The following is a 17,129-nucleotide window of genomic DNA, read 5'->3' as shown; positions in this document are numbered from 1 at the left end:
GGGTGCTTTGGCAGGAGCTGGGACAGAGCAATGGGAGCTCATGCCGCCGTGTGGATTTGAACCACCCACCTGATCGGCAAGCCCATGAGGCTCAGTGGTTTAGACCACAGCGCCACCAGCCAGTATGACTTGTAGTCACTGGAAAAGGGGTCCTTTGGACTGATGGAAACAAATAGGAAATGGGAGAGTGTGGTGATAGCATCCAGTGAAAGGTCACCTGAGCTTCAGTGCATCCACCGTTATTTATCCTACCACATAACTAAGGCAAAGGAATTTAAATGAAGGTCTGCAGCAGAAAAAAACAAAACCAAAACAATAGAGTGACAGCATAATCCTTAGCATATTTACTTGTAATCAAGGCTCACTGTATTCAGTGTAGATGTGCTTAGGGTTTCAGCCTCAGGCAATTTTTTTATTAAGTTTCTCTCCTCCTTCCCCTGCCCCACCCCTGATAACCCTTTTCAGTATCCTGAATCACCATGTCATTTGATCACACATTTGATCTCAAAATAAGCTTTAAGGATTTGCTGTGGCTCGGGCTTTGGTGCATAAAAATCCCAATGCAGAATACTATGGCATTCTCTAAGGAGCCAAAGCGAATAATCAAATGCTACATTTACATATAGAAGCAAAATGAGGATACATATAGCTCTCCCTATGTAAATCCTTTGGCCCGTTATCTCACCGATACGGCTACACAGTAAATCTATCATGAATATTATTTTTAAAAGAGAAATATACATTGTTAGTGAGGCTGAGTCATCCGAAAACACTATTGATATATATTAGAAGCACAGACAAATGCTGTGTGTCAAAGATCCCACAAACAAAACCCAGCAAATTCAGACTTCCTGGCTCTCATCCTAAACAGATACAGCACAGCACAGAGGGACTAAAAGCACAGTCCAGCAAGGGATTCTCATGAGCAAACACAACGGAAACAAATGAGAGTTGCATGAGAGGCACTATCGCTTTTTACATCACTTCTGAGAAATGCCAAGGAGGATTCCATTCACATCCTAAAGGATGCTGCACGCTGCAGGGTCTTGGATCCTGAAAAGACTATGATGCAAGACTGGCAAAGTAGGGTTAATACAGGGAAACAGCTCAAGCTCAGTGGCAGAGTAGAAAGTCCTTAGTTCAATCTCCAGGGAAAGCTGGGAGATTGAAATCCTGAAGAGCTGCTACCAGTCATCATAGACTGAGGATTGGGAACCTATGGCCCTATAGACTACAGCTCCCATTACCCAATGACTGGCCACACTGACTGGGGCTGATAGGATGAGTCCAACAGCATTGGGAGGTGTGACTCCTGGTGTGAACAATACTGAGCTAGGTAGCGATCTGACTCAGTATAAGAAAATAAGAAGTGCCTGCTGGATCAGGCCTATGGCTCATTTAGTCCAGTATCTTGTTTTCACAATGGACGAAATAGCTCTGGGAAGATTGCAGATCTTCTGCGCTGTGCAGCAATGTATTCAGACAAGCTGGAATCCAAGGCCTGCTTCAGCTACATTTCTCAGGGACATTGATGCCCACATGGACCACAACAACCTTGGCATTTAATCAAGATGACTCATGGCAGCTCTTTCAGATTCTCTAGGCCCTCCACTTTAGTCTTGATGGGATTAATTCTGCAGGTGCCGAGAGCTCATTGCACCAAGCACACAGCCAGAAGCAGGGCCGGTCCACCGATGAGGCAAGGTGAAGGAATCGCTTCAGGTGGCAGAATGCACAGGGGCAGCAGGTTCCAATGTAGGTCTTTATTTGCCCCCCTTGTTTCTGACACAGGTCTTCACGCACTCCTTCTTCCATGGTGGGGAAGCACCATTTTTTGGTTCACCTCAGGTGCCAAAAATGTCTTGGGTCAGCCCTGCCCAGTAGGAACATGATCATAGAAATTACGCACTGTGAAAAACACTGGATTGCCCCTCACCCAGATGCTGTCCCTTTTGCAAATTATTTCTCTCCCATTTGCATTGTGAGCAAAAGAGGTTTATACACCTCAAGCTTCTTCTTGCCTTAGACAAGTTGCCCTAGGTATCTGAAGAAGTGTGCATGCACACGAAAGCTCATACCAAAATAAAAACTTAGTTGGTCTTTAAGGTGCTACTGAAGGAATTTTTTTATTTTACTTAGTTAGACTGCAAGAGTTTACGAGGCTCTGCTGCTGTGGCTGTGACACTCCATCACCAGAGTGCTGTTGTACCTTCAAGATCCTACTTCTGCAGCTTCTTCCTTGCCTGTTGAGATCAATTATTCTATTTCCCAGTTACAGTTCAAAATCAGGGGGCAGCAGCCAAAACGACAGTGGAAGGATGGAGTGGGGAAGCAAGCTATAAACATATATAGGACCATGGAAAATGCCAAAAACAGCCACTATTGCTTCACTATTTTTCAACATAGCAGCAGCTACTTAGCCTTTCTCCGGAAGTATTGGGGATTCCCCAAGAGTGATGGACTTCCTGGCATTGAAAGAAGAAACGGGACCACATGCAGCACACTCAAAGCTCATGGCTTCCCACAAAGAATCCTGGGAACTTAAGTTTATTAAGGGGGCTGAGAACTGTAGTTCTATGAGAGGTGAACTACAGATCCTGGGATTATTTGGAAGAAACCATGCATTTGAAATGTGGACGTGTGTGGATGTGACCACAGTCCTGGAACTGGCAAGGAATGTTGGCTTTGTTTAATGATTTTTGTAAGGAGCATTCCAAGATTGCTTTTGCAAAATCTTAAAAGCAGCTTCCTTTATGGGGGAAACATTAGTGCTCGCAGATACACACACACACACACACCACACCCCAGTGACATTTGTTTTGATTAACACTAAAGGAGAAATTATAAGCTCCTGTTAACAGCTACCAAAATAGAAACCCACAAGCAATTTTTGTTTTGTTCTTTAAAAAAGAATTGTAGCTGTTTCTGACTTGCTTACATTGTGATGCCTCTTCCCTTCCCCAGGGGCCTTCTGCTGATTCCCCCCTCCTCCCCAACTCCTGTTTGTTTATTTATAGCTGTCTCCAGAAGGAAAGACATAAGAATTTGTACTATCTTTAGAACATTATTCTGTCACACATTTCAGGAAGCAGCCACGCTTCATATTCATTGGCTCCTTTTCAAACCCCACCTTAGAGAGGTTATTAATCCTTTCATTCTCAGAGAGCAAACGGACTTGTTGGTTCACGTGAAAGATATGTGGGGAAACGAAAGGCCTTGAAAGGTAGAGATGCTGTCTCAAGTCAATTCTGCCCTCCATTAGAAAAAAAGACCTATGTTTTAGAGTGAAAGGATAGACAGAGCATCTGAAACCACACCTAGCTTACAAATTGAATGCAGCCGTGACTCACGGTTCTGGAATATGCACACAGAGACATGCATGCATGCATTTCCACTGCAAGGTTAGGGTGACACTGGAGGCAAATTCTGAGGTTTTAATTAAGGCTTTGCCTAACGCAGCAACTGGAAATGGGAGGTACAGCCTTTTAGAAAATGAGCACAGGAGCAATCTGGTATCTGAGTGATGCCTGCTGTGGAGAAGGGGTGTTCTGAGCATGTCCCTGCCCTCGAGAGCTTATTGGTTTCCTCCAAGTGTGGGCAACATTGCCTGCAAAGTCCCTAACTGGTGGGCTTTGAAGCTGTTTCTATGGATACTTGGGGGGGGTGGCCACCATTGCAATGTCATTTGTGGATTTTCCAAACAGTGTGTTTTCCCCTCCCCTCGTCAGCTAGGTAGGTATAGGATACAATTACTACGAGACCAGTCCTTAAATGAGTCTAAGGGACATTTATTTCCTCATCCATGTCCGTAAACTAGCGCCATAGCAACAGGGGAGCTAGCCAGGTTTTTTTGCCCCAGGTAAAGCCTGCAGAGGGGTGCCACCGAGGCTCCCAGTCTGTGTGTGTATATACACAAATGTGGGGGGGGGGGTTGCGTGCCAAAATGGGTCTTTGACCCAGGTGAAATAAAGCCTAGTTTTGCCCCTGCAGTACAACTTTCATAGTAGAATTTAAAGTCCAAGGAAGTTAGATTCTAATGACATGGCTTTCCTCTACATTACAAATTGTGCTGATGTATGTCACGTGGTGAGTGACCGCAGATGGGCCTAGTTCATTCCCAGCAGCAATCTATAAAAGGCCTACGCGAAGCAACTGTGTCACAATGATGTTGAAGGGAATTTTAATGTCAAGGTAACTGGATCTGTGCCTGGGTTGTCTGCTGGAAGTAGAGCATCAGCAAGAGGACAAGACAAGGCAAGTACCTTGCCAACCTCAAAGGAGGTGTGGTTTGCTAAAATAAACCAACTGGATTGGTCAATATCCTTGCCAAGAGTTACCAAGTACCAAATAATTTTTGTAGATGACACATTTTCACCCTCATAAAAATGTCATTTCTTCCATTTCTTGGTTTTATCAGTTATTTTGCTACTCCACCCATGTCATCACACTAATTATAGTGGTCAAGGATCTTATGAAGACAATTCCAGAAGCCAAATCATCTCTCCAGACTTCCTCCAGGTTCAACACACATGTGAACACCCTCTCAGAAGTTAGAAAGTAAGAGCTGGTGTTTCATCTACATGCTGGCGAGACTCAGTTTTATGTTTCTTTTCCTTTTTTTTATGTGATGCAGGCTGGTACTTCATGAAGTGCCTGACATAATAGTTTGGATGAAAGCCAGATGACTGCAAATCAGAAAGGGGTGGGGAGTTTTGCTGCAGCTAAAAAACATAACAAAACACCAGCACACTCCATATATTGATATCCACTGTGTTTTGTCATCCCAAACATTTCATATATAGGCAACATGCCCTCTTCCTATTGCATATTTTTAGACCAGGGGTGGCTATCCTGAACTGGACTCCCGAGCATATTCTTCTGACCCACTGCAACCTCACTGAGTTTGACATAAGCAGCAAAAAGTGGGAGACATTAAGTAGGCATGGCAATGTCCAGTGGTTTGACGGCAATGAAAACTTCTTCCTTGCCAGTCATCCAGTCATCACATTTGTCATTTGATAAGTGTGGAGTGGCTGATGACCCCCTCCTTTCAGCTGAGCTACATGGATCAATGGAGGAGGAAGTGGCTGTGTGTCCTGCACAAGTATGTGTGTAAGAGTTATTGGTGGCTGGCTACACCCAGTTTAGTTCCTACACGCGTGGAGCTGCAGTAAAGTTGGTCAGGTGTGAAGGCAGTCAATGGGCCAAAAACAAGTTAGTCACTCCAGTCTAGGCTCTTATTAGATTGCTGATTTGAGTAACAAAATGTTTTGGCCAGGCTGAGTAGAGAAAAGACACACACACACACACACACACACACACACACACACACACACACGTACTTCAAGCAAAGCTGTAATTAAAGTTCTGGAAATCGCCTATTTCTCTGACTTCTTTCCCAGTAAAGATGAAACAATGGAAAACAGACAGACAACAAACTGGCAAGCATCAATGGATAAGGGATTTTTTTATTTTACCGTGTTTCTCATATTATAAGACATGTCTTATATTTATTTTTTCCTCAAAAAAACACACTATGGCTTATTTTCAAGGGATGTCTTATTTTTTTCCTTCTCCTCCTGCCGCGGCTGGCATTGCTGCTGCGCCTATCACTATGTCTTATTTTCGGGGTATGTCTTATATTCCTTGAATGCTTAGAAATCCTGCTATGGCTTATTTTATGGGTATGTCTTAAAATATGAGAAACAGGGTATTTTTTCCGAAAGGTTTGTTTGTTTACTGACAAGATGGCTTTTTAAAGGCAGATTTTGTCCCTATGCTAACCAGTTGCCAAGTACTAGTGTTGAAACAGCATCAGACACAAAGTCTGATGCTGGGCTGATGTCCAGTGTCCTGCGTGGGTGGGTGAAATATATACAGTGGTACCTCGGTTTATGAACACAATTGGTTCCGGAAGTCTGTTCATAAACTGAAGCGTTCATAAACTGAAGCGAACTTTCCCATTGAAAGTAATGGAAAGTGGATTAATCCGTTCCAGACGGTCCGCGAAGTAACCGTTCATAAACTGAAGCGAACTTTCCCATTGAAAGTAATGGAAAGTGGATTAATCCGTTCCAGACGGGTCCACGGAGTACTTAAACTGAAGCGTTCATAAACTGAAACATGGGTGTAATTGGTTCCGGAAGTCTGTTCATAAACTGAAGCGTTCATAAACTGAAGCGAACTTTCCCATTAAAAGTAATGGAAAGTGAATTAATCCGTTCCAGATGGGTCCGCGGCGTTCATAAACCGAAAATTCATAAACCGAGGTGTTCATAAACCGAGGTTCCACTGTATTGTCATTTTACGTAACTCAAATATGAAACTGAGCTGAAGCCCTGCCTAAAATATACGCTACTCTTTTATTACCATTGGTGCTGGAAACTTGGTAATTCCTGTTTGTCTATAGTTAACACAATTCCTGTTCTCCCTCCCTTCACTGTTCAGCTATGCTAGCCAAGGTTGCCAAGAGGAGCAGAACACATACCGGTAATTTCACCTGCAGCTGTTAATGGAATTAAGCCCTTTCTTTAATCTCGATCAGAACATTTTTCTCACCATTTTAGAAATATTAAACACCAAATTAATATGTGAATTGTGAACTTGACAGATTAGGGTTTTTTAAAAAAATTATTCAGACTATTGGTAAGTTTGATTTATATTGTTAAACATTTGAAGAATGACTAGACAGATGAACCTTTCTTGAGGGCTCCACCTCCATGAGCAGCAAAGGGTGTTCCTCTCTTACATCTGAGCTCATGGAGGCTTTGCGTAATACCCTGTGCAGAGACTTAGAAATAACTTGTTGAACATTTGAAAGACTAGCCTTACAAAAAATCAGCAAATAAGAGAAAGGTTACAGAAAACGCTTGTTTCCTATAGATAAAAATTGTCAGATTTGTAGAAAGAAAACTTGTTTTTATTCATTTGCAAGGTTTCCCCTTGAGTTACAAGCCACCACATTTTACTTGCTGCTAAATCACAACCAAAAATAGGTCCTGACAAAGCAATACTTCCAAGCACTCATTTACTCAAAGCTGGATCTGCAAAAGCTGACTCACCAAGTTTGTAATATCCTGTAGAAGTATGCAAGGAGTGTCAAATAACTGGCTCGAGAATTGTCATTAGTCAAAGGTCTGAATAGGTTCTTTGCATACCAGCCTACAAAAGCCACATCACTATTACAGACATACCCCAGGTTACGTACGCTCCAGGATGAGTACTTTCAAGTTTTCCCAGTCACTCTGGGTGGCTTCCAACAAAATATTAAAAATACAATAAAACATCATTGGTATCTGAAGAAGTGTGCATGCACATGAAAGCTCATACCTATGACAAACTTAGTTGGTCTCTAAGGTGCTACTGGAAGGATTTTTTTATTTTGTTTTGACTGCATCAGACCAACACAGCTACCTACCTGTAAATAAAACATCAAACGTTAAAAACTTCCCTAAACAGGGCTGCTTTCAGATGTCTTCTAAAAGTCAGATAGTTGTTCATTTCCTTGACATCTGAAGGGAGGGCGTTCCACAGGGCTGACGCCACCACCAAGAAGGCCCTCTGCTTGGTTCCCTGTAACTTCGCTTCTCGCAACGAGGGAACCGCCAGAAGGCCCTTGGTGCTGGACCTCAGTGTCCAGGTTGAACGATGGGGGTGGATACTCCTTCAGATATACTGGGCCGAGGCTGTTTATATACAGTGGTGTGGGTGGGGCAGGGAAGAATGTACACTCTTTCCTAAACCTCTCCAGACCACAGTCCCACAGCCCACTGTTGATGCAACTGCACACCAACCCCAGAACTTTTGCAAATAATTTATTTCCCACTGACTTCAACTAGAGGGATTTAAAGCAAACCAACAGCCCTGCCCTGGAGTTGATGACATCACCACAACACAGCACAGGCTATGGTGCAACTCAATACCCAATCGCTACACATTACCAGTTTCTGTTGTGTGCCAGGAGCTCCTAAACAGGCACCTGATGGGGCAGAGGGCGAGTCCTGGCAGATAAATATCCGCAGTAAATTATTTACTTAAAAATATTAGTGATGAAAAATAGAAATGAAGGATCTGGGCTAGTTACTGCACTAGTTGAAGCAATTTTTTTAAAAAAAAATTGAGGATAAAGAAGCTGTTGCAACATTTATCCCCAAACTTTCCCAATAAGTAAAACAGCAGAGCAATGCTTCCTAACCATTTTCACCCATGTACAACAAGAAATTTGGCGAACCACTTAATGACCCCCCCCCCCGGGCTCTTGTAGCAATTATAAGTACTGTGCTACATGCTGCGTAATAATTATATTTATTTTTTACTTCTCTCATTTTTCATATTATATTTACAATTTGAATTCCATAAAATTCCATACAATTCAAACAGAAGGGGAAGACAGGCGATAGTGTAGTTTTGTGACTGGCGGGCCAAGCTTCTAATAAGCAATATTCTAAATACCGCATTGCCCCAAATATAAGCTGCACTCACAAATAAGCCAGACCTTTAAAACTGATGGGGGGGGGGACGGAAGCAAAAAAGACAATACTTGGGCTGCTTCCTGGGCGGGAGCCGAGATGCTTTGCCGGTGGCCTTTTCCCCTTCTTTCTGACAGCTCAGGGGAGGATTGGGAGCAGCGGGTGGGCAGTGTGCCATTGCCCCGCGCTCCCAGGCTGCTTCCTGGAGGGGGGAGCTGCACCGGTTTTCCGGTGGCGTAAGATCGCGAATATAAGCCACACTTTAACTTTTCACGGTTGGAATTGGGGGGGGGAGGGAGTGTGGCTTGTATTCAGGCCAATACGGTATAGGTATACAACAACAACAACAACAACAACAACAACAACAGAATTTGAAAGCATCAGAAATCTTAAAAGAAACAAACTTGATATTGTATTAAATGAATGTTGCCAGAAATTTTTCTATCATTTTTGATAATGTAGATTCGCCATTTAAGCTCATCCATTAATTATAAGCCACAATAAGTAGGAACAGAATCTTCATGTCCAGCAGTGGTTTATCACTGGTTTAAAACCTGGCAATAAACTGGGGATTACTGCCTCCACGATACCCTGCTTGTGAGCTTAGTAGAGATATTTGGCAGGAGAAAGAGTGCTAGGCTACACGCTCTTTTGATCTTATCCAGCAGGACTGAATTCTTAAGGGTTTTAAGCTGTGACATGTAAATATAAGGGCCACTGCTTTTTGCAACTCAGCTTTGTTCTTTCTGAACACTTTTTACCATACCAAAGAATCAAACCACCTCACACAACAATTAGCAACATAGCAGTTAACAGAACAAGGCATGAGAGTTTAAATACGAAAAGGTGTGTGCATGTATTAAATGTATGTAATGCTGAAATGTGTTTGCGTAATTTGACATCTACAAAGATACATGCCAAGGGGAAAGACACATAGCTATGATATGATTTTCTATTAAAAGACAGGCCTAGCAGAAGCCTAATCCTATTTTAAACAGGTGTGCAGTTAGAATTGCCAGAGGTTCTATTTTTAAAGCAATATCCCTTGTTTACGAACACCTTGCTCTGTAACCCTCACAAAACAAACAAACTGGGTTGTAGCCAACATTGGCTCTGCTCAGAGTAAACCTGTTTAAATTAACCCATTTAAATTTAGGCCCATTATTTTCAAGGGATCTACTCAGAGTGGAACTAACATTGGATATAACTCAATAGCTCTACTTCTTCCTGCTGGGAGCAAGGGTTGCTTTCCTCATACTGTACTTGTCTTGGTAGAGGTCATCTCACAGGGTAGCCAAGTCAGTTTCCATTCCAAAATCAGGCCTATAACCTGCCTGAAATGAATATAGAAAGTCAGTGTCATCCAAGAGAGTCTAGAGCAAGCTGGCAATCGTCTGCTTGAATACCTTACCCAGTGTGGAGGCCATTCCTGTTGCATTTCTGCCTGGAGTTCTGAAAGAAATAATAATGGCATCCTATATACTTTCCTGAAGCTTCATGTCCCTTCTCATAGTTAGAAACCATTGACAGATACACATCCCACTCCTTTTATAAAATGCCTTTCTCATTTGTCTCCAAAGAAACCAGGGTGATGTACTGTATATGAGATTTCTCATACTATCTTCACAAGAGCCCTGTGAAGCCAACTGCTGCCTCTTTGCCTAATCTAAGACCACAGAGTCTTAGATACTCAGATCTAACATATACGGCTAGAAGGAACCTTCCTGCAACCAACCACTCAGGCTTAAGGGGATTCACACATGGAAAACAAAGTATAAAATCATAGAGTTGGAAGGGACCATGGGTGCGGCAGATCTGAAAGTTTTATAGTAGGCAGCAACATAGAATTCACAGGCTTCTGGGCTGCGTTGCTGTTTATCCTGGCTCAGCTATCAGCAGTCGTCCCCTGTCTTACACACACACCCAAATCACAGCCTGTTTGAGTGCTGTTGTCCCTGACATCCAGTAACCTTCATTGCTACAGGATTTGAAGACATTTCCACAGTCCAACATGCTATGCACTGAAGCTTATAGGGATATTCTGAGGGCGGTCACCAAAGGGAGACCACTTTTCTTGAAAGGCGGCTTGCTCACTACTGCCAAGCATCTTCTACAATCAGCAACTACAGAGAAAGTTGAATGTGTTCCAGATCCCACTCTCAATTCACATCATCTGACAGCAATGCCCAGTAAGCACAGCCAGTGTCCCATGTGATGATCATGTGAACGAACTGTGTGCATCCCAGAACACTCTGCAGTATGTAGAGGGCTTGTGTGTATAACAATAACATAAGTTATTGGCAAGCTGAAGGAATTATCTGAATAGAAATATATATTCACATAAAGATATTTTGAATGTCTTATGCTTGAGTTTCCTGCCTGGATTCAATTCTAGTAGGACTCTTGTGCAGACTTGATACAGATTAGTCTGCCACAGTTCTGTATGCTGGATTTATAGCACTTCTAGAATCATAGAACTGTAGTTGGAATCCTGAGGGTCATCTATCCCAACCCCCTGCAATGCATTACTTTCCTTGTTCAATACATTGTTTTTGCTATTTTTGCTGCTGCATCACAATGTGGACTCCTGTTCGGCTTGTGGTCTGCGACTAGATCATTTTTACATTACTGGCAAGCCAGGTGCTCTCCATCTTATATTTGTGTATTGGAACAAATAATGCTCAAACCAGCTTCTGAGAGCTTCTGCATCTTTTAAAACACACTAAGTATACCTTACTGTGTCACTGCAAAACTATTATAGGAAGAGCCCTACTAATGAACTCTTTCTGCAATGCATATAGCTAACTTATCAAAGCACAGTCAGGGCAACCCTATGCTGAATTACATGTATTGCTTTCTATTTTCATTGGTACACATGTGAGTTTTCCCTTTCCTTTTTCAGTTGCTTGCCCATAACAAAGCTAAATTTTCAAGGTAAAAGAGGGGGTGGCGTTGCAACCTGCATAACAGGCCAACTTAAATTTGCCCCCCAACAAGTAAAGTTGCATGAATAGAGCAGGACCATGTCTATAACAAACCAAGGAACAACCTGTTCTTTCTGAAGGAGTGGGTGAGGATTCAAAAATTCACGCTAAGGAGGAAAACAAATGCTTAACTTATATAACATTTAAAGCATTCTCTGCACATCTCAGGTGGCAGATATAACCAGCAACACTTTCCTTGCCCTTTAACCCCTGCCCCAAACCTGAGTTTCTCTCTTGAGCTCTCAAACAAACACCTGCGTTTTTCTGTTTATTTAGCAGTGTAATTTTTAGGCCACTTGGCATTTGAAATATCAAACCGGGCTACAGAGATAGCTGCTTCCCTCTTGCCTCCATTAGGGGCACAACCTTACAGTGGCCACATGCCAGTGCTGGGCAGAGCCAGCCCAAAGACAAAGTGGGTTGGGCAACCAATATAAATGTTACCTTTGTACAGCAGGCTAGTTTTACACACACTCATATACCCCTCTCTATCCTTCATCCAGGTAAGCAAAGGGCATTAATATCAGGCTTCAAGGACACATTCCAGCCAGGCAAAAACACTCAAGGCAGGTACAAAACAGGGCAGGTGAGGGGTGCAGCCTAGGGAGAAGTGTGGCTTGATCTTAGAGAGCCAGAGAAGTCTAGACAGCTGCCTTTGGCCACCAGTCCTGAGTTTCCACACCCGTGTTCTACTGACATCAGCAGCATTAGCAATAGTATATCTTGAGCTTTGAGACTTGCTACTCAGCTGTCATACTATAAAAGAAATGCAGAGAAGGCTTTGGGTAAATTCACACCAAGTATTCAGAATCCCAAAGTGGGAGCAAGCACAGGATGGTCAGGCTTGACATTGTGCTTGTGCATCTCTATTAAAGAATGGAAACAACTTTCCCTCCCTTGGGATGCTACTACCCATCAGCATGGACAATATTAAGTTAAATGGAGCAATGTTTCCTAGAAGAACTTTGGTATCTTGGAAAATGACACTTACATCGGGCTTCAGGAGTTTAACTGCATTCGGTTAAGAAAATATGTGTGGGTTATACAAAAGTATTATACAAATATTTTTCTTTGTTATTAAATTATGTAAGACTTGCAGCTGTGCCACAGATTGCAAGGTAAACATAGGCAGACCATGGTAGGGAAAAAAGGTAGCTGGGAAGGAGAACATTTCATGTTAAAATCAGCAGGTGGATGCAGGGTTAAGCATCTCCCCTTGCAGCTTCTGTAAAGCGCCTCCTGTGAAAATCACTTTGCGAAGAATGGGCCGATGAACAAATATGAGGATGAATTATACCCATAGAGAAGATGCAGGACTCACATCTGCACAAGGACCAATCAATCTGAGCCTAGGCAGACCCCAGTAAATCACTGGTGAGGAAAATGCATTCTGTACATGCTCTGGAACCCTGTTTCTTGCTTCAAAGGCAATAACCATGAATAAGATATTCTGTCCAATTATTTTCCAGATGAAAATGCTAACTTTGCCTCACAATGCATATCATGTTGAGTTTTAAACCATGTTACTTTAAAGGCCTTGATTTCCAAGGAAAGGCAACATGTTTAGCCTAACTAACCTGCCTCCCTTCCTGGCTAGGCTCCTAACATAGCTGAGGAAATACCATGACCGCACCAAAATCCTCCGCGGCCGCTTACTTTCAAGTTTCCCATGAAACAGGATTGAGTTTCAAATGAAATGTGAAAAGCCCCATAAAAAGAAGCCTTAGCCTGAAGCAGAATTCTTCTGAAGCCAAAAACTCGCCTCACTATACCTGGCCCTCGTTAAAAGGGTTTTATTCGTATGGTTTGATGGACTCTTTTTAACTGCTGGCGTGTTCATCAGCGAAGGACACGAATCCCTGCTGGATTTTCAACCCCTTTTTTGGGGGGGGGAACAGCCCCCCCTCCCTTTCGAGCAAACCGTCTCTCTCCAAGCCCTGCGAGAACCTGAAGCCTCCTCCGGTCTGGCGGGAACAGGCCTCCTCCAACCCACGCGAGAGCAGAGAGCCGCTTCCACCACCCGAGGACTCCCCTCTTCCTCCTCCCGCCCCCCACCCACTCACTTCCCTCCCGCCTAGTTCTGCCTGCCTCTCCCTTCCCACACACACACACACACACCCCATTCATTCAGGCCCATCCGGCTTCTCCCTCCCTCCGCCCGGCGGAGGCTGGCAGGGGGATGACGTCACCGGATCAGGCTGACCGGCAATGGGCGCCATTTTGAAACCCCCAAACCTCCGGCGGCGTCGGCGCTGGCGGTGGCGGCCGCCACAGCAGAAGCAGCGGCAGGGGCAGCGGCAGCAGCAGCGGCTCGGGCAGCGGCGTCGCTCGTAGCGGCTCCCTTTCCGGTCGCGGTCGGTTTACGTCTGCCACGCGGGCTTCGCTAGGCCCCGGTCTCCGCCCGCCACACACACGGCGCGACATGGCAGGTGAGGAGAGGGGCGCACCAGAGGCAGCGGCTATGGGGCTGGTTTGGGTGGCCCTTGTCTTGGCGGGCGGAGGCAGGCCTGAGGCCTCGGGGAGGAGGGCAGCCGTGGTCCACCTCGCCGGGCTGAGCCGGCCAAAGGGAGGTGGGAGGCTTTGGCCTATTTATCTTGTATAGAGAGATATCCTGAGAGGCGAGGGTCGGGCTTTTCACGGCATTTCTTCCCTTTGCCGTCTCTTCGCAGGGGTGGCCGGCGGAGGCGGAGGCGGCAGCAACGATTTCCAGTGGTGCTTCTCCCAGGTGAAGGGGGCGATCGACGAAGACGTGGCGGAAGGTAAAGGGTTATTGTTGTTGTTGTCTTAATTATTATTTTGGGAGGTGGGTGGGTTTAGGGGACGGAATGACCCTGGGCTCCTAAGGAAGGGCCTCCAAAAGGCCTCACTTCCTCTCGACCCGGCTTTAAAAACCTCCCGCAATGGTGGTGGTGGTGGTGGGGGAATGATGGTAGAGGAGGCCCCTGCTAGTCCCGGAGCTCCCTCCCAAGGTTGCTGCAGGCCCTTCTCCTCTGCAACAACCTTCCCCCTCCCCTTCCTGCAGGGTTGATGGGCCTTTACTTGCAAGGCATCCCGCAGGTCCCCAAGCGCAGGATGGGAAGAAGGAAGGGGTTGAGGATGAACCCTGGTTTCCACCGCAAGGGAGAGACGGTGCCTCCACCCACCCCGGGCCCTTGTTCGGTCTGGAAGCAGCATTAGGCCTGAAAAAGTGTTACCTTTTGTGGTTCTTCTCTCCCCACCACCAAACACCACCATCTTCCTCCCCCCTTTTTTTGAATATGTGTAGGGGGGATTGCAGAGTCTGACTAAGCTGCTGCTTGCTCTGCCGTCTCCACACTGTACAGAAAACTGCTGTCTTTTTTTTCCTTCTTTTTTTAATGTTCTGGGAGAAATGACAGACAGTGGAACAAGAGGAGCGAAAAGAAAAAAGAGGATTGGGAGTGGGGAGCAGTCTGTCAAGGTTGTCAAGCTACATTCTAGCCATACAAGGGAGGGGAGGAGGCGGCCTCCTCTGAAATTTAGTTTTTAGCAGCAGGAATGTAAAATGTTCTTTCTGGCAATGTGTGGCTTTAGGTTTTAAAAATGATATATCAACCAAGATTAGGTTGAACCAGTTTGTAGCAATAACCAGTCCAGCCTGTAAAAGTGCCTTAAAAGTTCATTCTTAAGTATGTTAATTCCAAAGTAAATCTTACAAAGTTCTGTCTGATGTATTATCTAGTAATTAAAATTGCAGCCTAACTGTTGCTGCTTCATTAAAGTAGCTGGCTGGTACCCATGGTATTCTAGAGTTTTACGAAGAGCCTCCGCATTGCTTTTTGAAAGTGTACAGGTTGTATTCATAAACTTATTAAATACAGTACACTCTTATTAAAAGTTTGGTTATTGTGGATTTTTAAAAGTTCATATTGCTGTCCTTAAAAGCATTTTAATTTGAGTTTACGTGTTGTATTCTTGCTGTAGTTTTAAAATATTCCAAAGACAAATGTTGTGGGTTTTCTCTTTACAAGAGTGGAGAGGCCAACTTAGGGTGTGGTTTGGAGGAAGATACTGAAACTTCTTTGATTACTAATATTCAGACTGATAATAGGTGATCCTTTTAACAGAATATATTTAGAGAATTAAAAATGCTTTGCAGGTAAGCAGTTTCTACACTTTCTTGAACCGCTATTTGTTTTCCTGAAAGTGGCATGTTTTCCAAGAAGCAATACAGTTTCATTAATGCTTGCTTGGGTTCAGTTGCCATTCTTTGTTTTATTAAGATATTTATGCATAGTCAAGCCTTCTGAATCATCAGTGGGTTTTATTGCTGTTTGCTTGTGGCATTACAGTATGAATATGTGTAGTAGAAACATTAAATAATTATTGTTGAGATGTGAAAGAGTTCTGTGCTAGAATGGATGGTAGTAAAATAAATTCCAGTATGTGTACTAAATCTAGTATTGTTTTTCAACCTTGATAGTGTTATTTGATAGTCTTCACACAGTTCTGTATCTGGGTGGCAGCCAGCTGCAAAACATTGGTAACAAGATGTCTACATGCTTTCATATTGAGCACAGTTAATATTTATGTGGAGAGTTGCATTTAGAGTTCTATTTATAGTGAAACAATTAACCACACCCACAGTATGTGTGTCTGTATCTAGCTACTTTGTGTAAAGGGAAGGGGTTACATGAAATACCTGGTCTTGTACCAGGTGGGAATTTATAGTATTAATTAACAGCACTAAAATTTTCTGTAAATACCTTGATCATATGTTCAGTCTTACAAGTTTCTTGCTCACTGTAATAAATGACTGCAGTGCATATTATAATAATAATAATATAATTATTATTTATACCCCGCCCATCTGGCTGGGTTTCCCCAGCCACTCTGGGCGGCTTCCAACAGAAATATTAGAATACACCAATTTTTTAAAGATTAAAAGCTTCCCTAAACAGGGCTGCCTTCAGATGTCCTCCAAAAGTCTAGTAGTTGTTTTTCTCTTTGACATCTGGTGGGAGGGCGTTCCACAGGGCGGGTGCCACTAACGAGAAGGCCCTCTGCCTGGTTCCCTGTAACTTTGCTTCTCACAGTGAGGGAACCACCAGAAGGCCCTCGGCACTGGACCTGTGTCCGGGCAGAGCGATGGAGGTGGAGATATCAGTTAATCCTGTTTTGAAACAGTTGCAGTATACTTATTTTTGTTGTGAGAAAATAATTTCCTAACTACTTGCTAATGAGAAATCGTTTTTATAAGATTGGCATTTGGTTTTAAAAAGTGGGTTATTTGCCATCCACTGTCCACATTAATTTTTCAGAACAGTCTCAAGGAAGAAAGAATATTGTGCTTATGATCAAAATTACTCTTCCCTGGAAGGCTCCAGGGTCCAGTCCCTCTCAAACTTTATACTGTAGATACCCTTCCAGATCATGTGGAAGCCTCATTGTTTCCATAACGGTTTGCAGTATTTCCTACTCCTGGGCATTGTGACCCATCACATGGCTATAAAAGCTAGTGTGACTTAATTTAGAGAAGAGAGGTTAGAACCACACTGGAGTGCAGAATAAGACAAACTTGCTATTAAATGTAGGTTGTGTGCATGTTATATTAGTATATTGGAATATACTACACTACATGTATAAGGGCATATTTTATTTTATGGAATATTTGAAAATATTTGATCATAGCCAAATAACAAATTCATTTGACCAGCAT

General features: G+C 43.6%; 1 protein-coding gene and 1 long non-coding RNA gene across 6 annotated transcripts in view; one reads left to right on the top strand and one right to left on the bottom strand.

Moving 5' to 3' along the window:
• Window positions 1-8,288: 8,288 nt before the first annotated feature.
• On the bottom strand, window positions 8,289-13,483 carry LOC148685648 (uncharacterized). Of its 2 annotated transcripts, none has more exons than XR_015950201.1 (3): window positions 13,400-13,483; window positions 9,880-9,920; window positions 8,289-9,802 (listed from the first exon to the last, which is right to left on the bottom strand). It is a non-coding gene; the product is annotated as an uncharacterized LOC148685648 (long non-coding RNA). The 2 variants fall into 2 exon arrangements; XR_015950200.1 differs by having other exon boundaries at window positions 13,225-13,424.
• Window positions 13,484-13,652: 169 nt separating this feature from the next.
• PPP2R2D (protein phosphatase 2 regulatory subunit Bdelta) overlaps window positions 13,653-17,129 on the top strand; it is a 32,519-nt gene continuing 29,042 nt past the window's right edge. For all 4 annotated transcript variants that reach the window (XM_035137728.3, XM_060274832.2, XM_088670411.1 and 1 more), the window contains exons 1-2: window positions 13,653-13,881; window positions 14,122-14,211. In XM_035137728.3, coding sequence (XP_034993619.3) covers window positions 13,875-13,881; window positions 14,122-14,211 — 97 coding nt within the window. In that variant the 5' untranslated portion in view covers window positions 13,653-13,874. The remainder of the gene's footprint in view (window positions 13,882-14,121; window positions 14,212-17,129) is intronic.

This window comes from Zootoca vivipara, chromosome 5, assembly GCF_965207765.1.
Source record: "Zootoca vivipara chromosome 5, rZooViv2.hap1.1, whole genome shotgun sequence".
NCBI classification, from domain to species: Eukaryota; Metazoa; Chordata; class Lepidosauria; order Squamata; family Lacertidae; genus Zootoca; species Zootoca vivipara.
This window is presented reverse-complemented; position numbering and strand designations above follow the sequence as displayed.